We start from the raw sequence: 26,751 nt of genomic DNA on the forward strand, positions 1-26,751 counted from the left end.
CTGTTCCTCCTTCCACAAAGGCGGAGGTAGCGGTCCTGCTGCTGGGTTGTTGCCCTCCTACGTCCTCCTCCACGTCTCCTGGTGTACTGGCCTGCCTCCTGGTAGCACCTCCAGGTTCTGGACACTACGCTGACAGACACAGGAAACCTTCTTGCCACAGCTCGTATTGATGTGCCATCCTGGATGAGCTGCACTACCTGAGCCACTTGTGTGGGTTGTAGAGTCCGTCTCATGCTACCACAAGTGTGAAAGCACCACCAACATTCAAAAGTGACCAAAACATCATCCAGAAAGCGTAGGTACTGAGAAGTGGTCTGTGGTCCCCACCTGCAGAAACACTCCTTTATTGAGTGTCTTGCTAATCACCAAAGATTTTCCCCTGTTGTCTATTTCATTTACACAACAGGATGTGAAATTGATTGTCAATCAGTGTTGCTTCCTAAGTGGACAGTTTGATTTCACAGAAGTTTGATTTACTTTTACATTCACCCCATTGCACTATATATATATATATATATATATATATATATATACACACACACACACACAGGGGTTGGACAATGAAACTGAAACACCTGTCATTTTAGTGTGGGAGGTTTCATGGCTAAATTGGACCAGCCTGGTAGCCAGTCTTCATTATAAGTTTTCTGCATAATGTATTTTATCTGACACATTAGGCTTTTATGTAATTATCATAACCAAAAACTTCAAAGAGGATGTGTGGAAAATAAAGAATATTGGCAAAAGAAAATTGCCAATCGTTGAATTCAGGTGTTCTGATCACCTCTGTGGTCTCTGGTGTATAAAATCGAACATGCAGACTCCTTCTACAAACATTTTTAAACAGTCAAGTTTTCTCGTGACCGAATATTCTGCAGTCGACTGTTGGCAGTACTACAACAAAGTGGAAAGACAGCAACTAAGCCCCAAAGTGTTACTGCATAGCTGTATACAAGTCTTACATCGCCAGGTGCAAAGTGGTGGAAAACACTCCCTAAAGCATTAAGACGTGTTAAATCCTGCTCCCTGTCTGGTAATCCAGTGGAGGAGTCTGGGTTTGGCAGTTGCCAGGAGAACAGCACCTGCCTGGCTACACTGTGTGACATGTAAAGTTTGGTGCAGAGTAGATTATGGTGTAAGGCTTTGATCAGGAGTTGCACTCCACCCCTTGGTTACAGTAAAAGGAGCTCTTAATGCTTTAGCATACTAGGCCATTTTGGACAGGTTCCTGCTCCCAACTTCAAGCCACCAGTTTGAGATGACTCCACCCTGTTTCAACAGGACGGTGCACAAAGTAAGATCTATAAGGATATCTAGGAGCAAGTTTGGTCTGCAGGAAGTCTTGACCTCAGCCCAACAGAACACCTTTGGGAAGAATTATACCACAGATTGCAAGGCAGGCCTTCTCGTCCAACATCAGTGTCTGACCTCAGAAATGCACCTCTGGAGGAACGGTCAAAACATCCCATAAACACACCAGTCAACTGTCTAGACAACATTACACAACCCTATAGATTGAAGTCCATCTGTGTGTGAAGGCAGACAAGTCAATACTTTTGGCAATATAGTGAATATTTAGCAACAAATTTACACGATACACCACGTTTCTGAGAAAAGTAATCTCTTTATTAAAGAGTTAGATCATAGAAATACTAACATCAAAAGTGGCAGGTTTGGCATTATAAGGAAAACGGAACAGATAACTGATAAAATATATACATATAAACAAGACCCAATAATAAATCTTGGACTATGAAACTCCATAATAAATATTTAATAATAATGAACCGGAAATGTAACAAAAGAAAATCTGAGTACATAATGTTCACACTAACAGCACTGACCTCACGTCCTTCCAGTTTGAAGATAGCAACAATTAATGGTTGCTATTAATTATTAGGTGTGAAGTCTTTATCACAGAATAAAGCTCTGAGCTCCACTAAGACATCCACCAACAGCTGGCAAGAGTTACAATTTTAAAGCAAATCAGCGAGCTTTAGAAAAAAAGAAACAAGTTTTATTAGCAAGCGATTAACTGGAACTGCACCAAAATATGCTTTCAGCCACATTATCAATGAGTCATATCAAAACAGAGTGAACATGCTAAGGGTAGCCTAGTTTGTTAGCAAACTGCATGACGTGAAACCACTATCAATAGGAGTAAGATGTTACTTCATTGAAGACTGCAGCTGTATGCATCGAAATACATTTTATTGGACTCTTTAGAAAAATTACGCCCTATAGAAGGTGGGACAACATATCAACCCCTGTCGGGAAAAACAGAAACTGCAGCAGCAGGAATGACATCTGTCAGTAAGGGGGCACCCTATTAAAACACCAACAGCAGAACATTAGTGGGCTCTGTTGGACACAGACAGATCTGTCTCCCCAAAACCTGCGACCTGGGAAAAGATGGCAAGATGCAGTACAGGTAATGTACCTCAGAATGACCATCTTTGGATCAAAAATGTCAACATTGTAATTGAAATTTTAATAAATGGGACGACAGATGAAACCCTGGATCCTAACTGAGCTAGAGACAACACTATATGGAAGAGAGGCAACCGAGAAACAAAAAGCCAAAATCCTTTCCTTTTGGCTGATGATTTGTCTTCAAGATGGCTGTCCTATACTTCAGCCAGCCAAAAAATAAGCCCTCAATATGTTTTCAAGGTTTTAAGAAGAAACATAACTTCAACTCAGATAAAAGAAACTGTATCCCTACAAGGTATCTCAGAAAGGTCACTATTCCACACAACAAATGTCCACAGGTAGGCCTTTCATGCACTTTTGTACACAACATCCTGGAGATTAAAGCAAGCTCTTAAACCAGCACGCCATCAATATCTGCTCTGAGATGAGTAATCACTTGTTGTGGAAATGATGCAATCTCTGGCCTGATCTTCCAAAACAATGAAATCATTATCATGCAGTCATGCATAAACACAGCAGGGAATTAAATGCAAATCTTTGATCTCACCTGTGGTCCCAAGACTTTTGTAGAACCGGTATTCCAAATGTAGCTGTGGAGCCCTCGACTTCACTGGTTCCTACAACACGAATGCATAAAACAAGAAAGGAAAAGGAATTAGAAATTACTTTTATAGTAAAAATCCCACAAAAAATGTTTTGTGCATCGACCGGGCTTATCTTGGTCGACTGATTTCACGTCTTCTTTGAGGTCTGACCTGCCGATTTTGCTTCTGACTGATTTCATTTTTGTTTTCTAAGAACTACATTGAATAAAAGAGGACAGTCTATTGCAGGTTCATTTCACAGAGTTCGTAGCTGTGAATCCAACAAATAAACCACAGGACTGCAAGTCTATTTCCACTTATGAATCCAAGCATATGTCCCTAACTTTTATTTGGCACAACCCTACATGCTACTATTGTATGACTTTATAGGCCAAACATGTTGTTTCTAAGTTATTATCCATTTAATGACTAGAAAAAAAAAGTTAAATAAAACTTTCAAGTGTCTGATCTGCCGAGGTCCCTTAGCGAAGGGAGCAGAGATGATCAAGGAAAATTTGTCTGATTCCGATCTACAATCGGTGCATCTCTATATTAAAACACCTTCAGCGATTTTAAACAGTAGCACAGTAGAATGAGATAAATGCTCAAGTACAACTGCAGGCGACTTACCAGTTTAATGGCTACATACTCGTTTGTGTAGAGATTCTTACCTGAAATAAAAGACAGTAAAGTAAGGGTACTAATTAAATGGCTTTTCAAAAATATCACACCATTTTATATGGGTGTAGTCATTTCACCCCTTCATCATTCTTTAAGTTGATACATTCAACTGCGGGTCATTTCGTACTGACCATGCATCAATTCAGACCCACCGGTGAAACATTTAATACCCACTTAAACAACCAGAGGTTTAGTATTTTGTATGTTATACCCATGCTGTCTACAGTAAGAAAATGTGACCCAAAATAAATAATATATACCATCAGAAGGTCACTTGGTGATTTTGGTTTGATCAGGAGTTCTAACCTGTTGTATTTTATTCAGGTTGAACAACCCAAAATGGGATCAGAGAGAAGATGAACTGAAATAGGCTGTAATATAAAGATTTCAGTTAATGAATGCATTTTAGGCCTTTTTATCTTCATAAATCAGGGAAATACTGAAATACAAGGAAAAATAAACACATATGCCATGGGTTGAGTATTCTGGTACAAAACGTTTTGAGTACAGATACAAGTGGAAGCAGAATGAGACAAAATGGGGGTAAGACTCAGGACCACCTGACCAGGAGACTCTTCGATTGTTCAGCATCACATGAGCCACTTTGTAACTGACACAGTCTGTGTCTCACCTAATGCCCTCCTGGTTCTGCGGCCTCATTTCAAACAAGATTTAAACCCGACATACCGAGCTTTAATTCCCCGAAGTTTCCACAGCCAATCTTCTTCCCGACGCGAAAGTTCGGTCCCACCATGAGAACGCCAGAGGTGCCCGAGGAGCCCGAGGGCCGGGTTGAGTGTCCGCTCCGGCTTCCCTGCGAAACTTTGGTGCCTCTAGCCGGCCGCTCGCCATATTTCTCTCTTTGTTGATCCATGGCGCGCGCAGCACTGGTCAGCAGGAGCCTCGGGTGATGCACAAAAGGGCCTCCTGGGCCGGGCCCACCGCAGCAGCCACAGCCCTGGTTACTGGTGGCACCTGAATGGCAAAGTCCCTCTCATGGGCCAGAAGCTGGAGCAGTTAACCCGCAGGCCTCCCCGACCTCACCCTGTCACCTTTATCAGTTATTAGACCTCAACATTTGTCACATAAGGAAGATGGAGACCTGTAAAAAAAAAAAAAAAAACAGATCAATCAAGAGAGAACAAGTTAAATTTCTATTTGTAAGCAGGACCATCAGACATTTGGATCTAAAAGTTAACTATATAGTATTACTATGATATACAGTAGGTTGAAGAGAGCGGGACAAAGGAACAAGGCTTGACAATCCTACCAGGGTAGCTCTTATTTACATGCTGACAAAGCAAACAGTGCAATGACCTCTTAACATCAGAATAGTAGACAAAGCAAATCTAAAAACGCTATGTTTAAAGACAACTTCACTCTAGGAGTTACTAGCAAACATGAAAAACCGCAGAAGGAAATAAGAGCAAGAATCTGTTGGAAAGAAGCAGTGAGGGAAGCTGAACCAGCTGTTTAATATCTCTAATTAACAGGGTATTTGTTTGGCTTTTAACTTTCGCTTTTGTTTATGTGCAAATAACTAAATGGAAAAACAGAACTGGGTTACTAGGCACAGTTTTTCCATTACACAAGCAGGCAGGAACTGGCTTAAGTCATTTTAAAAATATAAAAAATATATTATTAGCACCTGAAATGTGGATTAAAGCTGTTTTGTACCAGTGACTCAGCTTCCCTAGTTAGAATTCAGTGGAATGATGAGACTATCAATATTATCATCTTCTTTTAGCATACGTTATTATTAAGAGTGGCTTGGAACCAATTTCTACCAGTAAACCCGGAAGGATTATTAATTATTATTACTCCCAGGGATTACGGGAATCATTTGATTTGTTTTTCTGTGTTTACTTCCTTTGTGATTGTATTGTAATTGTTCTTCCTCATGTGCAGCGCTTTGAATGTCTTGTTGCTGAAAAGCGCTATATAAATAAACTTACCTTAAAAATAATATGTTCCTAACCAGGCTCTACATTTATCTATACCCAACATCAAGATGGGTAACAACAAAAAAACATCAGATTTTTAGACATAATGAATGAAATCGTTAAAAAAAAAAACAGTTGAAAAAGTAAGTACATCCTTGCTGTTTCTATAGGATTCAAGAGGAAAGGCCGCAGCCGTGTGCTGCTGATCAAATTAACGCGACGACCTGCTCAGTAACAAGGCGATCACCTCTACTAGCTGTTCGCTGATCTAAAGCATACAGCTGTTTGCTAACACAACACCATAGAGGAAGAGTCGCAAGCAATGACTTTAAAAAAGGTTGCATGATTTCAGGAAAATATGGAATTGTAATAATATTACTAAAAATTAGAATGGTGACATTGATTAAAATGAATCCATCTTGTCGCCACCACTCTCTATGAGCTCCTGTATCTCAGCCGTTAAACGTGTGGCCTTTAGAGAAAGTTAAAGTCCATTCAACAGACCAATAATATTATTGATTTGCACAATGTGAATGCATGACACTTGAAAGATAAAATCCTACTAAATATTGCATCCAAGCAGTCCTTTTGTGATTGCAAAATTGCACACACTGATTGTGCAATGAAGGTTGATTCGTTATGCCGTGCAGCTGTAACCTTAGAGAAGCAACTGCTGATGCCCGTCAGTGTGGGAGAGGTCATAATCCCATTGCCAAGCAATCTGAAGTCTGTCCATCTACAGCGAGGTCCTAACAGTGGTCCTACTTCAAGGAAAACCCAAGCAAAACCAAGAAAATGCGAATTAAATAAAGAAACAAACAAACAAACCAGAGCTGTGTCTCGGACTTTTCAGGTCTTAGCATTTAAAATAATAGTACAACTGTAAAACGACTAAAAAGGGGCCAAACTGAAAGCTTGGCTTATTTGGGAGAGTTTCTGGGAGAAATCCTCTATTCTCTGAAAAGATGTGGCAGGCTGGCTTAGGTTGCATCTGAATGAACCAGAACACACAGAACAGTGTCCTTTGGACAGATCAAATCTAGGTAGAGATGTGTGCCATGAATCAAACTGGATATAAGCTAAATCATTACACACTAACTGTTAAGCATGTTGATAGACTGATGAAGATTGGGGCTTGATCTGCAACCACAGGATCAGGAAACCTTGCAAAAACAGGGTTGACCACGAACTCTTCTGTATACTTCTGTATTCAAAGGTGAGGCCATCTGTCCAGCTGATGAAACCGGGTCAAAATCAGGCCGTGGAGGCAATAAAGTACTGTTGTGTACAGAAAACTGGGCCAAAATTCCTCCACATTGATGTGAGAGACTGATTAAGTCAAACAGCAAACATTTACCTAAAGTGACTGGAGTTAAAGCCATTAAATATAACTGGGTGGAATCTGACAGGCGTTTTTAGACCCTGGTAAATACCAGGTCATTTTTTCTATGTTCTGATAGGTAAAGAGATAGAATTTAAAGAGGGTGTTCTTTCTTTTTACTATGACTGCAAAATGACAAAGAGAAAAGCTTATTTTTACATCTCATTATTTGCCTGTGTGTAGCTTCCAGAGCTTCTTGCAGCTTACAGCTGTCTATTGGCAAATATGGTTCAAACTGCTCTAAATGTACGTTTACCATACCAGGAGGAGCTTTCCTCATCAAAGATGAGCATGACTCATTCACAACCTTTAGAACAAGCAGGGGTGGTTCACCGTGAAAACACAGCCGTCCTTAAGAGATAGTAATCAAGTCGCAGTGGTCACAGAAAACATCGGCTGTTTAATATCTCACACATCGACCACTTTTAGCATCAACACAAAGCTTAAGCCGTAGTATATGATCACGAACGCATCACACCACCCACGGCTGCAACCCAGTAATCATTTGATTACTGATGATAAAGAGAGCTCAGTGTTTTATTACGTAATAAGAAGACGACGTGACGTTCTCTTACTATATACTGTTAAAATTCAGCTCACTAGGCGACTGCAGCAAACTAAACAATTCAGATTTTTTTTAATGCACGAAAGTATATATATCTATATATATATATATATAAATAAAACAATTAGGAATTCAGTGTGGAGGAAAAAAAACACTATGACTGTTTTCATGACAATGGTGTAATTCCTGAGCATGGTAAGGTTGCTACTGAAGGTATTGTGTGTGGACTTCAGAGTGACTCATGCTCAGTGTTGCCTGCACTGATCTGAGCATCAAAGACAGCTTGTTTGCTCTCAAGGGCAACTGAGCGCCGTTGCTGTTATATAAAACCAAGAGCATAACACCACAACAATAAAAGCACGTTTCGGGAGCTAGGACCTGTGCTAGGGCCGGAACAGCTTCCGCTGTGGCTAATGAGGATTTGTGGGCCGATCTAATCTAAGCGTTTTGACTAGCAATTGAGGAAGAGCTCCCCATCTTGACACAAGAGCCGGCCGCTCAAAATGCATCATTCAGTTCAAGCCACACAATTATCACCGATTGTATCAGAGGCGCCGCAGTTTACTTTACAGCTGTAAGGGGAGTAAAGAAGGCCAAATAAATGTAACACTACTAGTCTACTACTGAATTTAGGGGGTGTTTACTTTAAATTTCTGCTTAATATCAAACAAATGTTACAGGTAATACCTGTAATAATGAATGAGTTAGATTATTTTAGCGGCAGCAGTGGAAATAATTGTTGCTTTTCGGTTTTAAACAAGCGATTACATCCCGTTTTACATTTCCAGCTCAAATGTTTTACACCATTTTCTACGGTCACCCTGGATCTCAAACGTGTCTAGACATGCCCAACCTGAAGATGACTATGGAGAAGTAAACATGGAAGTGCTCCAATATCCTAATTCTTGAAGTTCAAAGGTTCTAAAACAAAATGCAACACCCCCCCCCATGTTATTTTAAATTATTGAATATGCTAATATACAAGAAGAGAGCTAATATATGGTGGAAGCTCCTGCCACTAAGCATGTGTCTGGAAATAGCAGCTGCCTGTGCAGAAGATAACTTTCAGCTGAAGCTGTGTAAAGAGTGTAGCAGCGGTGTGTTAGCCCTGCGGCTTTAAGGTTGGATGTGAGGAGGGGAATCCCCAGCCTTCGATCATGTGAAAGCACCGGGTCTCCAGATAAAATGAGGACATATTTCATCATACACACCTGTTGGAAATGCTTGAAGCAACATGCATTCCTCAGACAGAAACTACACAAAATCGTTTTAACATATCCTTAGTGATTATAACCACTTGGAGAAACTTGCAAATGTCACGACACCTGGAACATCTGCAATCCTTCCAACCTTTATTGATCAAGACTTCCATTATTACACAGGTATCAAACTCCTCAAGCACATATTCTGGGATAGTGTAAAACAGAGGTTCCCAAAGTGGGGGTCAAGACCCCCCGGGGGGTTCCAAGACACCATGTGGGGGGCTTGCGAGAGGATTTTCAGAATCATCTCAATGTGATCGATGAGGAGTATGGAAGGCCAAAAGGGACAGATTAAATAAATTAATTTATCATGAAATAAATAAATGTACCATGAATTAAAGAAATGTACCATAAAATGCCCCATAAAAAATAATAAAATATGACCAAATTAAATAATCCAATTTCATAAAAAAATAAATAAATTCAAAATACATTTGATTATTTCACTATATATTTTACAAATAAATCTGTGTAAAAATGATATGTATTTTTAGGGGGGTTGCCAGTCTCTGGCACTGTTATTTTGGGGTCAAAGGCTGGAAAGTTTGGGAACATCCAAGTGTAAAACATACATTAGTGATGGCTATATGTAATGTTTTAATTTGTAAATGAGTTCTATCACAGTTATCCACTGTTTGATGGTCTTAATAGACTTTCAACTACATTCAAAAGACAAATACAGGAGACAAACGGCTCCAATTTCTATCTAGTTATAGAAAATCCAATTATTATGAACACAATTAAAACCAATCCACTTCAACACCATGCATTCTGATCCAAATACGTACAGTCCAGTTCAATCCAGATTGTAATCCAGTTATATTTAGTCGATCACATTAAAATGCCAACTGGTAACATGCTATTTGAATAAAAAAAAAGCTGTGTTGATTTTGTATGACTCCGCACAGCATGGACTGTGATTAGCAGTTGTTAGTAAGAAAATAATAAAATGACAATACTGATGAATACCAAAACTAATTTATTGGTAAAAGGTTAATAAGGCAATTTATTTTCTCATGTTATATAAAATCTTATCTATAATGGCAAATACTTGTATAAAAACTTTGATTATAACCAACAAATCTGCCTTTCAGCTGTTTTACATTTATTATAAGGAATATTTTTCTTGAATAAAAAGCACCAAGGCTCAGAGTGCGGTGATTAACCTTCAGTGAAAAGATCAGCCTTTGAGGGGGGGACTGCCAACAGCGCAGACTCCCACTGTGGCAGTGCCAGCTACCAGCTGCTTCTCCTTTTCAATAAACTCCAACTGATCACAATTTAGATTGCGCTTACTTACAAATACACTGGTTCCCCAACATCACGTACCTGTGCGCCTCAATCTATAAAGAACTTTTAACTTTTTTTATCTGGTTTTCAAACCAGAGCTGACACACATGTCTAATTTCAACAAAAAAGCTGCCATTTTCCACCTAAATAAAACAGAGCTCTATCTGTAGTGACTATAAATGTTTCCAACAAACACACAGTGTGTATGTGGCGATCTGGAGCTCAAAACTGCCATTTTTGTTTTCTCTCCACTCTCACTTGTATCAGTATTATGAGTGTGCTGAGGAGCTATTGCCAAAACAGTTCACTAGTCTCTCTGTGAAATCACTGAATCATTATTATATATATATATATATATATGTAGCCACTGTTTTAATTGCTGTCAATGTAAAAAAAAACACAAAAAAAAACCTCTGAAATCAATCAATCAGATAAAAAAAAAAAAAAAAAAAGTTGGAAATCACAAAAAATTCTCAAAACTGGTCGCACATGGGCAACAAGTTTACAGTCAGGAAAAGGATCCAGAATTGGCATGTTAAATGTTTTAGAACTTCAGTCACTTATTTTATCTAGACCAGATATTTTGATCAGACGCAGGCTGGTTACAGGTAGCCAGCTTTCAAAAGTTAGTTTCAAAACTGCTGAGGTTTTCCATGACATTTCTTTCTCTCGTCTAAATGAGATGCCAGAGAAGGAGCTGAAGATTTTTCTGGCAAATTGTGCTACCCCTTGCTGCTGCACACTGGCACTCAGCTGGATGAATAAAAGCTACCAATCTCTTTCCTCGCTTAGAAGACAATTTTAGCTCATACCAATTAATCTTATTTAGGTTTTGCTGTTACAACTTCTGAAAGGTGTAATATACTGCACACCAAGCACCTGGAAACCATAAAAAAAGAACTTATAATTCTAACTTTAGTAATCAATATTTTATTTTACCAGAGGATAACTGTTTTAATTTAAGCAAACAGGTCAAACTATACGGTTGTTTTAATTTTGTGAAGTAAGCCTGAAAATCTAATGCACCCCCCCCCATACCTGATTTACAAGTCAACTCAATAGCTTTTATATTTTTGACACACAGCGAGACAAAAGCTTGATTGATCCTGGATGATAAGATAACATACATCACACGATCCAACCTAAAGCCTGTGAAACATTGAGTTTGATGATTGCTAATATAGAAAAGCCATTGTGTTGTTGAATGGAAAAACATAAGGTGAGTAATGTTTCAATGTATGTGCTTTGTTGATTCGGCTGTAAAGTCATTTTTGTAACCACACGAGGAAATGTAGGTTGAGACACAACATCTGACCACAAGCAAAGGAAATGTGCAGTGCATTTAAACTGAGAAGTCAGAAAAACAAGACTTCTGGGTTTTAATACAAGACATAAGAACCGCGCTGAGCTAATGTCTGCATTGTGTCTGTGCAAATCAAACTTCGATCAGACAAGCAGCTAAAGAGTAAAAAAAAAAAAAAAAAAAAAAAAAGCTTCGGTCGTGGGGAATATGAGGTTAAAATAAAGATGATCGATCCGTGGTGAGGAGGCCTGCGGTTGGTCCAAAATAAAGAGACGTGTTTGCAGCTGTGTACCACCGTGTCCCAGACAAAGCCATCATTGGCAGCCCAACTTAAAGGCTGGACATATCGAAATAAGCATTGACCAAGTCAAATTAGCCTTAGTCAACATTAAACATAAATGATAAGCCGTACAGCTAACCTTAGCAAAACATTACCTAGCGAGAGGGGTTGCCCTGGTAGAAATATACTCTAAAAAATAAAACAAGCGCAGCAGGGACATTTCCTTGTTTACCATGTGAAACAGAGATGTTTAAATATAGTTCTTTATGGTTTTTGTTTTTTTTTTCTTTTTTCTCCTAGTCGTCAACGACAAAACAACCAAGTGATGGCTGGGTGACAGCTGGACCGAGCGCAACAAGGAAATTAGCTCCGTTAGCAACGAAAATATTAGCTAAAAACCTCTCAACAAATGCTCCTTCACTGGGTCACCGTGAGACAACGCAACAATCTCACCTTCACGGTGATGAATCCACACGACCCGGGATCCGCTCGTGTACCGCCCAGGTCCAATTTCACCGGGCGCTGGGGAGATTCATGTGAGGTTTCCTTGTTGCTGAGGTTTAACGCTAACAGCCGTTAGCGACTCTCTCCATTCTTCGTCTGCCGTGAAAAGGTTCCAACACCCCGGATGAAGAAAAACGGCACCGCCCGCTTCACGCCGCACACTTCCAGGTCAAACCGAAACTACCGAGTTATTATCAGTATTACTGATGAATAGTTAAAATGACACTTGGTTCTGTTGCTTAGATAATATGTTTCGTATAGCTTACAATTCAACATCATTGATTATCAGTCTACATAAAATATAGACTTGAAATATTAAGTTAATGCAAATGAGACAACTGGAAAACTTTGTGAAATGGGAATAAATACAAACTCAATTGGGTTTTTGCTAGGATATCTTAATACCGCACAAAGTATTCATCTTTTATGAGCCATATTTTGTTTGATTTTCATTTTAACAGTAAACAGGACAACAAACTAGTGACGTATTCAAAAGAAGACTTGGGTGTAAAATGGTGTGAAAAAGTGTTTGCCTCTCTCCCGATTTCTTTGCATGTTTCAGATACTCAAACAAATTTAAATATTAATCAAAGACGACACAAGTAAACACAAAATGCAGTTTTTAAATGAAGGGTTTTATGATTAAGGGTGAAAAAAACAAATCCAAACCTACATGGCCCTGTGTGAAAAAGTGATCGCACCCCCCCCCCCCCCCGTTAAAACCTAACTGGTTTATCAGTTCAGTTTCTCTAGCCACAACCAGACCTGATTTCTGCCACACCTGTTCTCCATATAGAAATCACTTAAACAGGACCTGCCTGACAAAAGGAAGTAGACCAAAAGATCCTGAAAAGCTATTTATCATACTGAGATCCAACAAAGTTCAGGAACAAATGTCGAAAGAAAGTAATTGAGATCTATCAGTCTGGAAAGGGTTATAGTCATTTCTAAAGCTTTGGGACTCCAGCTAACCACTGAGAGCCATTATCCACATATGGTGAAAACATGGAACAGTGGTGAACCTTCCCAGGAGTGGCCGGCTGACCAAAATTACCCCAAGAGCGCAGCGACGACTCATCCAAGAGGTCACAAAAGACCCAACAACAACATCCAAAGAACTGCAGGCCTCACTTGCCTCAGTTAAGGTCAGTGTTCATGACTCCACCATAAGAAAGAGACTGGGCAAAAATGGCCTGCATGGCAGAGTTCCAAGACAAAAACCACTGCTGAGCAAAAAGAACATTAAGGCTTGTCTCAATTGTTCCCGAAAACATCTTGATGATCCCCAAGACATTTGGGAAATACTGAAGATGTGTGTTCCATTTCATCTGCTGTAAAAGTAACACCACATTTCAAAAAAGGAACATCATACCAACAGTAAAATATGGTGGTGGTAGAGTGATGGTTTGGAGTTGTTTTGCTGCTTTAAGAGTTGCTGTGATAAATGGAACCATGAATTCTGCTGTGTACCAAAAAAATCCTGAAGGAGAATGTCTGGCCATCTGTTCATGACCTCAAGCTGAAATGAACTTGGGCTCTGCAGCAGGACAATGATCCAAAACATACCAGCAAGTCCACCTCTGAATGGCTGAAAATGAAGACTTTGGAGTGGCCTGGTTAAAACCCTGACCTGAGTCCTATTGAGCTGTTGTGGAAAGACCTTAAAAAGGCAGTTCATGCTCAAAAACCCTCCAATGTGGCTGAATTACAACAGTTCTGCAAAGATGGGTGGGCCTAAATACCTCCACAGTGCTGTGAAAGACTTATTGCAAGGTATCGCAAACGCTTGATTGCAGTTGTTACTGTTAAGTGTGGCTCAACAAGTTATTAAGTTTAGGGGGTAATTTTTCTCACAGGACCATGTAGGTTTGGATTTGTTCCTTCTCCCTTCAATAAGAAAAACCTTAATTTAAAAACTCAATTTTGTGTTTACTTGTGTGGTCTTTGACTAATATTTAAATTTATTTGGTAATCTCAAACACTAAAGTGTGACAAATATGCAAAAAAAAAAAAAGAATCAGGAATGGAGCAAACTTTTTTTCACACCACTGTACCCATTCATTAAACTTGGCTAAATGAAGAAAGCGTTTCCAAAGAGTGACCCATGACCCTTTGTTGCTGAGAATAGACCACATGCAGATCCTTATTCTGTTTCTAATGTATAGTCATTTAAAGATATCTTTGTGTGTTCAGCTCACAGTGGAGTGGGAAAAGATGTGAAACTTCCATATAATATTGTTTATGCATTAAAAAAATACACTGCTCAAAAAAAATAAAGGGAACACTTAAACAACACAATATAACTCCAAGTAGATCAAACTTCTGTGAAATCAAACTGTCCACTTAGGAAGCAACACTGATTGACAATCAATTTCACATGTTGTTGTGCAAATGGAATAGACAACAGGGGGAAATCTTTGGCGATTAGCAAGACACTCAATAAAGGAGTGGTTCTGCAGGTGGGGACCACAGACCACTTCTCAGTACCTATGCTTTCTGGCTGATGTTTTGGTCCCTTTTGAATGTTGGTGGTGCTTTCACACTTGTGGTAGCATGAGACGGACTCTACAACCCACACAAGTGGCTGAGGTAGTGCAGCTCATCCAGGATGGTACATCAATGTGAGCTGTGGCAAGAAGGTTTGCTGTGTCTGTCAGCGTAGTGTCCAGAGCCTGGAGGCGCTACCAGGAGACAGGCCAGTACACCAGGAGATGTGGAGGAGGCCGTAGGAGGGCAACAACCCAGCAGCAGGACAGCTACCTCCACCTTTATGCAAGGAGGAACAGGAGGAGCACTGCCAGAGCCCTGCAAAATGACCTCCAGCAGGCCACAAATGTGCATGTGTCTGCACAAACGATTAGGAACCGAGTCCATGAGGATGGTATGAGGGCCCGACGTCCACAAATGGGGGTTTTGCTCACAGCCCAACACCGTGCAGGACGCTTGGCATTTACCAGAGAACACCAGGATTGGCAAATTCACCACTGGCGCCCTGAGCTCTTCACAGATGAAAGCAGGTTCACACTGAGCACATGTGACAGAGTCTGGAGACACCGTGGAGAGCGATCTGCTGCCTGCAACATCCTTCAGAATGACCGGTTTGGCAGTGAGTCAGTAATGGTGTGGGGTGGCATTTCTTTGGAGGGCCGCACAGCCCTCCATGTGTTCACCAGAGGTAGCATGACTGCCATTAGGTACCGAGATGAGATCCTCAGACCCCTTGTGAGACCATATGCTGGTGCGGTTGGCTCTGGGTTCCTCCTAATGCAGGACAATACTAGACCTCATGTGGCTGGAGTTTGTCAGCAGTTCCTGCAAGATGAAGACATTGAAGCTATGGACTGGCCCGCCCGTTCCCCAGACCTGAATCCGATTGAGCACATCTGGGACATCATGTCTCGCTCCATCCACCAACGTCACGTTGCACCACAGATTGTCCAGAAGTTGGTGGATGCTTTAGTCCAGGTCTGGGAGGAGATCCCTCAGGAGACCATCCATCGTCTCATCAGGAGCATGACCAGGTGTTGTAGGGAGGTCATACAGGCACATGGAGGCCACACACAATACTGAGCCTCACTGATTTCCATTGATGATTTTTGTCTGATCTTGTTGTCAGCACATACAGCTTTGTACAGAACAAAGTAGCCAATGACAATATTTCATTCATTCAGATCTAGGATGTGTTATTTGAGTGTTCCCTTTATTTTTTTGAGCATTGTATATTCTTTGTGTCCTGCGAGTAAATCATCTGTCTATGAAAGTGGACATCATGCATCACTGAGTATATTAGAACCGAATTCTGGTACTGTACTGTTCTTTAAAAACACTAAAACAGTAGTGATAAAACCATAACTTTACAGATTACTTCAATGTTTAGAGCTAGTTTTGTAATGGTGAAGTACATAACATGACATATAGACAGGGGAGTCGATATGACGCTAGTGACGACACCCATGAACGAAGGATAGGGATAAACTATTGAAAACATGGGAAAAAAAATCCTGATTGAGGTACTCCAAAATCAAGCATGAAAAAATTCAAATATTTAAGGACACAAATTTACTGCATTAAAAATGATATGTTTTAAGCCTTGAAGCTAATAGTTTTCAGAAAAGCGAGAAAAAAAAAAAAGCATCAACTGTGTAAAATATGAAGTTAAAAAATATAACAACAATGTCCAAAGCTTAGTGAAACCTTTATTTTTTACACTTGCCTGATTAACATTTCAAAGAAAATGTATGTACCAATGCAAAGTGGTTATAAAAATAAAGCACATTCTTATGTAAAGGACACGAGTACAATCAGAAACCAGTAAATAAGGGACCATATCGCTTATTGTTAGATTCTCTGTTATGGTTTATCCAGCCTCCAATCTATTGAGCAGGAATATTATCAAACAGTGCTTGTATGATACAAGGACACATTGGACATGAGTACATGTAAGCAATAGGTCCACATTAGCTCAATTCACATTACAACAAAATAAATGTAACAATGTTGAATATATGGACGAACAAAACCGTTATTACAATAAATATGACCGGAGCAAAAATAATAATACAGATTGTATTCTCCTCATGACTCTTTAATTCAGTGGTTAAAACTCTGATGAGCCTTTAAAGTTAGTTCTGCACTGTAACTTCGCTCCTAATATCCAAAATACATGGTATAATAAACCTTAAGAACGCATTAATACATATAATAGTCGTTAACAATGGTGATTTAGTTAATAAAGAAACTGCTTTCTATTAGTGCATCAAACCTCGCAACATGCATCTATTTAACAGTGGCTGTAGAAGTGGAAAGACTTGCATACTCCTATCAGCCAAAGTCCTCTACAGAGAATGATACTAGGTGCAGTATCTTGGTATAAACATCTTAAGGGGGAAAAAAAAAAAGTTCCACAGTTCAGGCAAGTTCATGTAAAACGTGAATCTTGCTTTATATCATCCTTTAAATGACACACACAAAAATGATGTCAAATACACAATGAGTACATGTGGCAGCTTATTATATCAAACGTCTGTCCAGAAGAATTCATTTTAATTAAAAAGACGGACCGAAGTTTCTTCTGTGTTTCAAAACTGTCCTCTGAACTCCTGGTAAAGAGGTAAAAGTGTTGAAAAAGGCAGTTGGTTTTTTTTTGTTGTTTTTTTTTATAATAAAAATGAAAAATCCACTTCATTAAGCTATCGCCTTGGCTTCAGGCTGGAACGCCTCCCAAAACTTTATGAGCTGGAATAGAATCAGAGCGAGACAAACAAAAACTGTTAAAGCATGGTCTGACCAATCACTTATAAACTTCTAGCTTGGTCTTATTGAACATTAACTGCTACTAATAGTTACAGTGAGCTTCACGCTTATTATTAGCCCAAATAAAGATGGAAAAAAGCCTTTAAATAAATTCATCACAGTATCAATGTTTGCACTATCAATATAGTTGATAAATGCTTGGACTGCAATAACTATTAGCCAATTATATAAGTGCTTTGCATTCTGATTCTCTATACCAGTAATATTTATTATGTGATGTCGTTTAATGCAGCAGAAATGTTTCGGGTGGTCATCAGAGATGTTCTGCTGAAGTCACTAGGAACCCCCAAGTGGTTTCATTGCCTAAACAGAAGATGTTGCCAGTTGCCACTTTTTCAATAAACCTTGTTCTAAACATGGTAAATCATTGTAAAAGGACCAGGTTTATAAATGGCTTCGGTAGCCCCAACTACGGGCACAGCCACATGTGGCAGGGTAGGAAGCTGGAATTGAACCCCCAACTTCCTGATTGCAAGAGGACTAGACTTCCTAATAAACCACAAATATGCTCCAAAAATGCAGATAATGAGTTTCATTTTTTTCCCTTCAGTAAGTGGATAAACGTCTCACCATCTGGGGTCTATGTTTGGAGAGGGGCATAAACACTGTTCAGTTAAGTCATATCGTCATCACAACATAACGCCTTCCTGATGTCGTGCAATATCATCACTAAGGAAGAAATGGGCCTCTGTGTACCAACATATTTAAACCCCATGGAAACAGATCACTAATTAAAGTTCCTGCAAACTCTGATCACCATGAAGTATAACCTAGAAAAATGCTCCACTTGAATTTATTTTAAAGGAAATGGGGTGCCAATGAATATGACATGCAGTTTCTTTCCCCACTGAATAAATCTAAACAAAACGTAATAATAAAAATAATAAAATAACTGAGTGTCAGATTATGCAACCACAAAAAAGACACATTTATTTAAAGCCTTTTTACACATCTACACTAGGGGTACCAATAAGTGTGGAGGGTACTGTTGTAACATGCAAAAGAATAACTTCAAAAATGGCATTTAATAATAGATGCCCAAAGTAATACTTGATTTGGTATGGTAATTACCCGTTGTTGAGACTGCAGCATTGCCTCTAAATACTTGATTATTTGGCTCTTGAAGTCCTTGGCCTTTTGTTTCTGCAACGAGAAGAAGTCTTGTCACCTCTCAAGATCTTTGGCAAAAAAAAAAAAAAAACAGCTGCAGGAATCTAGCATTTTTGGCAGAACATCAACATTCTCCGCAGTGCACTAAGAGCAGTGTTGGCCTGAAGAGGTCAAAACCAGTAGCATAAAGAACTTCACTGTGAGATCTTCTCAGCTGTGATTGTAATCACCTTAAAGTACACAGCTTTACAAGGGAATCACAGGACATTAGCTATAGGACCCATTAGAAAGTCATGTCTGCTCAGTTGATATTTTACAATTAGCCACGAATGCTCATCTTTTCATATGTATGAAATAAGGAATATATATATGAATATAACAGAAATTGGGTCACCAGGATAACTACAGGTAAAGACTAATATCTTTGGAAATTTGGAGACATAACATATGTTTGACACTGCAGATGAATAATAAAAGAGAAAAAGTTGGAAGACGGGAAAAACTCTACAACGAACCTCAAATCGGAGAACCTCCTTCCGTACGGTCATCCCAATCCTATCGAAGTCCCTCTCATACTGAGTAACCTTTGTCTCCCACTGACAACAAACAGGAAAAGAGAACATGTGTTAAACTGGGACAATTATAACAAATGATTTAAATTATATTTGACTTGGAAAAGTTAGTTTTTGAGCAAATTTAAATTCATCTGGAAGCAAATGGTATTTTAGAGAAATTTCAATCTTTTAAGTTATGTCACAGCACTGAAACAGCACTACAGACGTATCTGTATTAAATGTGCTGAGTAAGTAAAGTTGACATTGACGATGATCTCTATTATCGGCAACAACCACACACTACATTTTTATCTTTACAGGATAACAGAAAAACAATTGAACCCAAATTATGGATTCTGAAGTTCTACAGGACCGCAGAACTTTTCCATTACATGGTTCCTACGCTTTAAAGTCCCTCAAATAAGAAGCCAGAGAAAGACTGGTGTTTGCTGCTGACCTCTTAAATCTTTGTTTAAATAACACAATGCTGTGGTAGTTTCACTCAATGTTACTCCATGAGAATCTCATAGTGACACAGAAAAAAATATTGACTGGGAAACCTGATTCTGTCCTCAACAGAGTACAGAAAACATCCTGATGGCAACCAAAGGGTAAATTCATAAGAACCGTAGGAAATTCCCCCATTTGGAGTTTATGTTCCACAGTTCCAGATTGGATAATCCGTCTTGCCTCTGGTAACGCCTAGCTCCACAGGTTGCAGCTACGTGTGGGCTGAGTCTCCCCTGATGAGCTCTCCCTACGTTTCCTTCGCCAGCCATAACGTCAGCAAAGAAGCCAACGAAGGTGGAGGTAGAGTCGCTCACAACGAAGGTGGAGGTAGAGTCGCTCACAGAGAAGGTTATGATATGCAGACTCACCCATACAAATCAGGTGGATTACGCAGGTGAAAATCGGTACAAAAACAACCTAACCGTATGGCACATTTTTGAAATATCTGGTAGTTCAGGCAAAAGCTAATGACTTTGGATTGAATTTTTTAAGTGCAAGAATATGGAGTTATTACAAAACGCAGGACGAATGGTGGGAATTCTTTAAAAAACTGAAAGTTGCCTTTATTATTGTTTAGTGTTTCATTAGTTTCCCCATTTTATCTTTTTAGCAATGTTATTAAAGAGGCATCATTTTTCTATTGTGCTGAAAATGAATATGATTGTGAGTGATGTTCACATTTTAAGAGGGTAAGAACAAGACATTTGCTCCGAATACAAACTGAAGATCCAAATCCAGTTTCAATGCATTCAGTGTGTTCAGCGGGTCGCCTTCATTTAAGTAAAGCAATGCTGTGTGGGTCCGGCCTCGCTGGGAATCTAAGAACTCTTCTCTAGCCTTTAGAAGTCAACAGAATCAATAAAAATTACACATCAGGCTGTTTGAACACGTTTCTCTTGTTGTTGGCGGTTAAATTACAGTAAGAATCACTTCCCCAGTTTGTGTAATGCGAGTATTTTTCGCTGCAGGAAGTGTGCCGTTACCTCGGTGATCTCTTCCTTTGCCTGCTGCAGCTTGTCTGGTTTGTTGGCCCACAGCAGCTTGGCTTCAGCTTCTCTCTTCTTCTGGAGTGTGCTCTGAGCCTCCTGCCATCGCTGCCACGCTCGCACACGCTGGTCAAAGCAACCCTGTGCAAATCCATTTCAGACGACTTACAACAGAAATAACCAGATATGCACTTATTAATCAGCCAGTGTTAAAACTAGGCTACATTGACCTTGATTGGCCCTAGCTGGTGATCGGCAGGTCAAATTCTGAAGAAAATGGGCTTTCAGTCTGTTCAAGTGAATGCATTTAAACTGAAAACTCCCACCTTTGTTTCAGTTTTTAAAACACATTTATAATGAGCTTGCTCTCTGATGCGCTTCTTGTTGAGAGTTCAGTAAAAATCTGATCTAAATAGGAGCACAGAGTTTGATGCAGAAATAGGAATTATTGTTTAAATCCTTTCATTTTCTAAAGTAATCCAAACCACTTCTTCATTCAATGAATTGGTAGGAAAACCTGTAATGGTAATTGTTTGTTAACTTCAAGTCTTGTATGTGTTGTGGTTCATAGAAAGAACTTTTTAACCAGTAAAGACAACTGGAAATCGGTGAGGGCTAGGAGAAGTCATATCGGAGCATATCTAGTAGTAACAGGATATAATATGTATGCAAAGACATTGGAAACATCAAGATTTTTAGAACACTTAATGCTACTGATGGTTTACAAACTACAATAAAAGCTTTATGACTCAATATTTAAAAATCCACATGTCAGAAAAGCATTAAATTGACACATTAACTTAACCACATAAATCATCGGGGCCGCTTTGTTTGATTTCATAAAGAATTACACAAAACCTGCCTACAACCGTTCATTCGTTTAAGTTCTCTCACATCATAGCTGTCATCCTACCCGCACAGCACCAAGCAGGCGTATGTAGTCAGCTAGCAGCTCGGCGAAAATGAAGAAGTCGCTTCCCGCCTGCTCCTGATGCAGCTGCTCCATCTTATCCTCCACCTCTGCCAGCTGGGAGAGGGCCCGGGACAGGGCTGTGTTGTCCTCAGAGTTTCCCAGCATGGCTATACTTTTGGCAAACACAGCTGTGTTCACGCACAGCTCTGGTGTTGAAGGGGGAGAACAGAAAATATGTTGATCTGAGCTGCGTTTTTTTTCCCCCTCTGCAGGAAATAATTGGATCAGCATATGCAGTAGCTCACCTTTTCTGTGATTGACCAGAGAATCAACTACAGCTTGAAGCTTCCTCAGCTGCTGCTCCTCCACGTCCACTTCCTGGAACTTGTCCTCGAACCACTGAGACACACGCAAACAACGACTACATTAAATCAAAGAGACAAACACACAGCCAAACATCCTCATTAAGTTTCTGATGCTCTTGTTATTTATGCAGTCGTTATAGTACAAAAATACAGGGCAATCACCCCTATAAACGTAACAAAAGCAATTATTTATTATGGTTATACAGAAAAATATAGCCTGACTTAATTTTCGATTCTGTCCTGCATTAAGGGAAGCGGTGTATTAGTGAGCTGCTTTGGCTTTATTCTAAAGTATGTCTTCTGTAAAATCCCTAATGAAACAATAACCAAATATCCATGAACAGAAACTCTGAACAGACTCGCTGCTTCTAACAAAGAAAAGCAAGCCCACAGCATGATGCTGATCAGGTGTCAGGGTGTGGTCAGAGTCACGTGCAATGTTAAGCTTTCTGTTGCAGACAGTGTTTTGCTCGTACGGCCAAACATTGAATTTTGTGTTATGGATTTGGAAGACATGATTACCATGTCCTCTACCTGGCATTTACCATATATAACAGCTTGCCCTACAGTAGACTTAACATAATATGACACAAATTCAAAATTCTTCAACCAGTGTGAGAGATGGTAAGGTGCTTCATCCGGGCTCCTCTTACACTGTCAGACTCGTTCATCTTGATGGTCATCTTGCTGACAGCGTCTGATGCCCTGTTGATCATTTTGAGGAAACCAGCTCCACTGAGGGCCTGCGTGTTTACTGCTCTGGGGAGCTGAAAACAAACAAAGGTTTATTAACTTGGTAATAAATTAGATTTAACAATAGGTGTGTTTCCATTACGCTAACCTGAACATGTGTGTCCAGGAAATAATTTACCCTACACCAGAGATGCCATTTCAGACAAATCTAAGACCTTCATCTGTTAACTTCCTGTTGTGCGAGACATATATTTTCTTACGGTTGGTAAACCTGGCCTTTAGTGGAGCTCTAAGAAGCTCAGGTATTGTCTGCTGACAGTCTAAAACAAGGCTAAAAGTGTTGTGGAAATCTGTAGGTGTAATACATTTAAAAAGAACAGAGGTGATCTCCTTGCCTGCTCAGCTGTCATGAGTCTAAAGGTCTAAGAGGAACATTTTTTTTTAACCTTTTTTCATCAGTAAAACTATAGTGATAATTATTTCAGAATGGCGTCCTCTAGAAATTATATACAGTCTTTCCTAATGTGTGACTGTAACACGTTTTAAATGTATTTCACACATTCAGGCTTTCATTTGTGGTGGAGGAGCAAACAGCTGTAGCTCGGGTCCACAACTTCTGCTTCTTTCACAGCGGTTACATTGTGAACTTATATCAAAATGTGACCAAATGCTGAGGAAATATGTAACATTAGCAGATGTTTAGTGGATTATGATGACACTACCTTTCTCAAGGAGCATAACACACACTCACAGTAGCAGATATTAAATGTATTACAGTTAAGGTTGACTGAAACCAAGGGTGGCATAGGTCATTTGTTTCTGCTCTGGTAGATCCAGTGGTAAAATTATGGGCCCAGAAAAATACACTGCTTGCTGGAAAAGCCTTCTTGCTATGAAAACACACCTAATAATACATATAATATTTAGCATTTTTTAATTACCAAACAAAAAACGGTGCATATTCATAGAATGTGCCGTTTTAAAATTCCCCAGTACTCACATCTTCTCTTTCCAAGAATTCACGGACGTCGGGATCTTGCAGTAACAGTGGGTGAGACACTATTCTCTGAAGATACCTACACAGAACAAAGTATCGACAACACATTGCCACAATAAACAGTAATACTAGAGTGAAACATAAACATACCTGAGAATAACAACAGAAATAATTACTACACTAGAATAGCTGAGTAAAAACATGAATGAAGGTTAACCTCTCCAGAGCCGCTCTTCTCTTTTCCACAAACTCCACAGATGACGGGTCATCCATGCCCACCTTCACTTTTGTCATTCCTGTTGATCCAAAGGTTAGTTAGAAACGCAACACAACAGACAAAACATGCAAACAACAAATAAACGACTGCCACATATATTAGTCCATCCATCATCACCTTAACCAGCTTTCCCTTCCATGCATAAGAAAAAGCAGCCCCACAGCATGATGCTGCCACTCCCACGTTTGGAGTGACGTGTTCAGGGTGATGTTCGGCCATCTAAAAACCTCCTTTTCGTCTTATCTGACCAGAGAAACTTCTTCCACGTTTGCTGTGACCCCTACACGGACTGTGGCAAACTGGGACTTCTACTTCTTGTAGTTTTCTTTCAACAATTAACTACTTTGTGTTAGCCCATCATATAACACCTAAATAAAATACACTGAAGTTCGTGGTTGTCGTGGGACAAAATGTGAAAGAGACCTTCGCTTACCTACAACACTTTTCTCGGGTGGAGGCGGTATGATGCAGCCATGGAGCGACTGTTTGGCTGAAAGCTTTTCATAAAGACCTAAGAAATCGCTGAAACGCCTTCTGGCAGTAAAGACCTTACTTTTGAACATGGGCAAAGAGGTCTGGAGAAAAACACGGAAGAGAAGGTGAGAATGGCCGTGCAACGATTCACGCAAGGTGTTAAACATCCGAACGTTGAATACACACCCTGGTGGATACTTTGTAGGCCACATATGCATTCATGCCATCTCCTGGGAGGGAAACAATAAACAAACGACAGATTACAGTTAGAGAATTTGTAAAATTTCACATTGATATTAAAATCTAAGGGTTATGTCGGTAAAAATACGGAGAATTTGTTCTGAATTTGTAACGGCAATATTTAAAAATACATCTATCAATGAAATTTATCTAAACTGACCAACTTTCTCTGGATTGGTGACAGCAACATCCACATCAAAACTATCCTTGGCCTCTTCCTCTTCCAGCTGTAATGAACAAGACAACATTTATACAATTGAAATTCTGAAACCAAAACAGTTTAAACATTTTGCCTGCCACAGATGCATATAAAGCCCAGGCAGTAAATGATCATTGTGTGGTTTCCTATAGGTGTTTGTAGGGTTCTAGAAAGCCCGGCTAAGGCCTGCACCTGCTCCAAGGAGGTGGGCAGCAGATCTGCTGGGCTCCGAGCAGATGGAAGGCCAGAGGAGGTGGAGAGATCCTTCCGAGCAGAGCTGCCAGATGTGTCTGAGCTTAAATCCGCCTGTGCTTCTGGGGACAAAAAAAAAAAAAAAAGCAGAACATGATGAGACATTTCACACTGGGTTTTAGATTAATGACACATTTTCTCTCTCCGCATAAGGTGCGGCTGGCCTAGTATTCATTTCTGTTTAGCTGCGTCTCCTTCCTGTCTTGTCAACCCCCAGTTGGCTCCTCATACTGAACTCAGTTCCCCTGAAGGTTTCTCCTAGTTGCTGTGTGACACTGATGATGCCCTGTAACAGCATTCTGACCTGATTTGATGACCTGGCTGTTTTTACAGTAGTTCAAATGGCGCTTTTTATCTAACAAGGTGCGTCTGAACGTTTCTATAAAAGTACCACCTTGGGAAATCCTACCGTAGTATTGTCACTGGGCATAGAGTAACTGTACTCGTCAATTGGCACCACCTGATTGGGTGATTCAGTTTAAAAGTGTGTTCGATTTTAACTCCTAATCTGACGTTAAAAAAATCTTAATCTTGAAACGATTTGTATCTCATTTACTTGTTTAATAAAACCTCCTTTGGTGAACAGGTTGCTACAGTGTAAAATACTAAAAAGAGTCGGCTGGTACCGCTTTACCACACTTCATTTGTTCCCTTCTTACCTTGTAAATAATTAAAACCAACATTTCCTCTGAGTGCCACTGAAGGCAGTGGTGCTGGTACCACAGCATGGGAAGCATGGATCTATCAGATTTACGAGGGTAGATATAATTTAGAAATGGGTCTGTGAGTATTAGGTGTTAACCTGCAAACAGGTCGTCATCATCATCATCGGAGTGAACTCCGTTGGGTTTGGCAGCGGCGGCCACCTCTGGCTGGGAAACCCCTCGACTGACAGACGCCGGGTGGTTCTGGAAACTCTGAGAAACACCAAACAGCATAACAGCAGGCATTTATCGGTCTGCTGACTGTTACCACAATGATAAACAGGAGGAGGCTGGGCTGCAGATTAGCAGAGAGAAAAATAAACAATTTGAAACAAGAAAAAGAGGGAAATGTTCATCTGGGCACTAAAAAACTGAAGGCCTTAAAATGGACTAAAAACAACCATGACTGCAGACAAAAAGCTGCAAACAAGACAAAACCTCCTAGCAAACACTGTTAGCATCAGTCATCTGGTTTAGTTGTGTAACACAACACACCTACATTACATTTTCTGCGCCATTTTGCCAATTTTACGGTAAATCTAATATTTGTCGCAGAACTGTCAGATGATTCCAGTAAAAATGTTTTTAAGCAGGTCAAATCAGATAAAGATGCTAACTCTTCCAGCCTCTGTGTCACAGAACAATGCAGATATACTGAAACAAGACATACGTTGCTGACAAAAATGTCCTCTCCATCGTCGCTGTCTCCGTCTGCCATATCAGACAGTCCGGGCTCTGACTGCTCTGACACGGAGAAAGGAGGAGGATTCCGATTCGAGCTGGACGCCATAGCCCGTGTTGTCAGTGAGAGCGTCCCGGGCGGAAGTGATGGAATCAAGAAGGGAGGACGGCTGCAGCGACCCCTGCTGGTCCTCTACTCTATATTACACCAATGTGATAAAGCAGTAAAAGGTTGTCTTCAGCTAAACATGTGTAAA

The 26,751-nt window shown here is 39.9% G+C and overlaps 2 protein-coding genes across 12 annotated transcripts in view; both read right to left on the reverse strand.

Annotated features, from left to right (window-relative positions):
• Nucleotides 1-12,330, reverse strand: part of csnk1g1 (casein kinase 1, gamma 1) — a 29,343-nt gene extending 17,013 nt beyond the window's left edge. For 7 of the 10 annotated variants that reach the window (XM_047364009.1, XM_047364007.1, XM_047364008.1 and 4 more), the window contains exons 1-4: nucleotides 12,176-12,329; nucleotides 4,386-4,800; nucleotides 3,648-3,688; nucleotides 2,981-3,050 (exon numbers count right to left, since the gene is read on the reverse strand). In XM_047364009.1, the coding sequence (XP_047219965.1) occupies nucleotides 2,981-3,050; nucleotides 3,648-3,688; nucleotides 4,386-4,572 (298 nt within the window). In that variant the 5' untranslated portion in view covers nucleotides 4,573-4,800; nucleotides 12,176-12,329. Of the gene's footprint in view, nucleotides 1-2,980; nucleotides 3,051-3,647; nucleotides 3,689-4,385; nucleotides 4,801-12,175 lie in introns of all 10 variants that reach the window. The other 3 variants (XM_047364010.1, XM_047364003.1, XM_047364001.1) reach the window with 1 other exon arrangement.
• A 4,072-nt stretch (nucleotides 12,331-16,402) lies between these two features.
• On the reverse strand, nucleotides 16,403-26,651 carry LOC124867524 (sorting nexin-1-like). Of its 2 annotated transcripts, none has more exons than XM_047364000.1 (15): nucleotides 26,484-26,651; nucleotides 25,912-26,026; nucleotides 25,050-25,168; nucleotides 24,819-24,885; nucleotides 24,605-24,648; nucleotides 24,378-24,519; nucleotides 23,885-23,963; nucleotides 23,671-23,746; nucleotides 22,631-22,744; nucleotides 21,918-22,011; nucleotides 21,613-21,818; nucleotides 20,697-20,840; nucleotides 19,165-19,245; nucleotides 18,611-18,682; nucleotides 16,403-17,461 (listed from the first exon to the last, which is right to left on the reverse strand). In XM_047364000.1, the coding sequence occupies exons 1-15, from the start codon at nucleotides 26,601-26,603 to the stop codon at nucleotides 17,411-17,413; spliced, it is 1,524 nt and encodes a 507-aa protein (XP_047219956.1). In that variant the 5' UTR covers nucleotides 26,604-26,651; the 3' UTR covers nucleotides 16,403-17,410. The 2 variants fall into 2 exon arrangements, with proteins under 2 accessions (XP_047219956.1, XP_047219955.1); XM_047363999.1 differs by having other exon boundaries at nucleotides 25,050-25,171.
• Nucleotides 26,652-26,751: the final 100 nt, after the last annotated feature.

The sequence above is a fragment of the Girardinichthys multiradiatus genome, chromosome 4 (assembly GCF_021462225.1).
Source record: "Girardinichthys multiradiatus isolate DD_20200921_A chromosome 4, DD_fGirMul_XY1, whole genome shotgun sequence".
NCBI lineage: Eukaryota > Metazoa > Chordata > Actinopteri > Cyprinodontiformes > Goodeidae > Girardinichthys > Girardinichthys multiradiatus.

Coding starts and splice junctions, on each gene's coding strand:
- LOC124867524 (XM_047363999.1), bottom strand. CDS start 26,603: ATGGCGTCCAGCTCGAATCGGAATCCTCCTCCTTTCTCCGTGTCAGAG. Junction 23,747..23,884: donor AGAAGAGCGGCTCTGGAGAG/GTTAACCTTCAT, acceptor TGTTCTGTGTAG/GTATCTTCAGAGAATAGTGT. Junction 18,683..19,164: donor AGGAGGTTCTCCGATTTGAG/GTTCGTTGTAGA, acceptor TTCTCGTTGCAG/AAACAAAAGGCCAAGGACTT.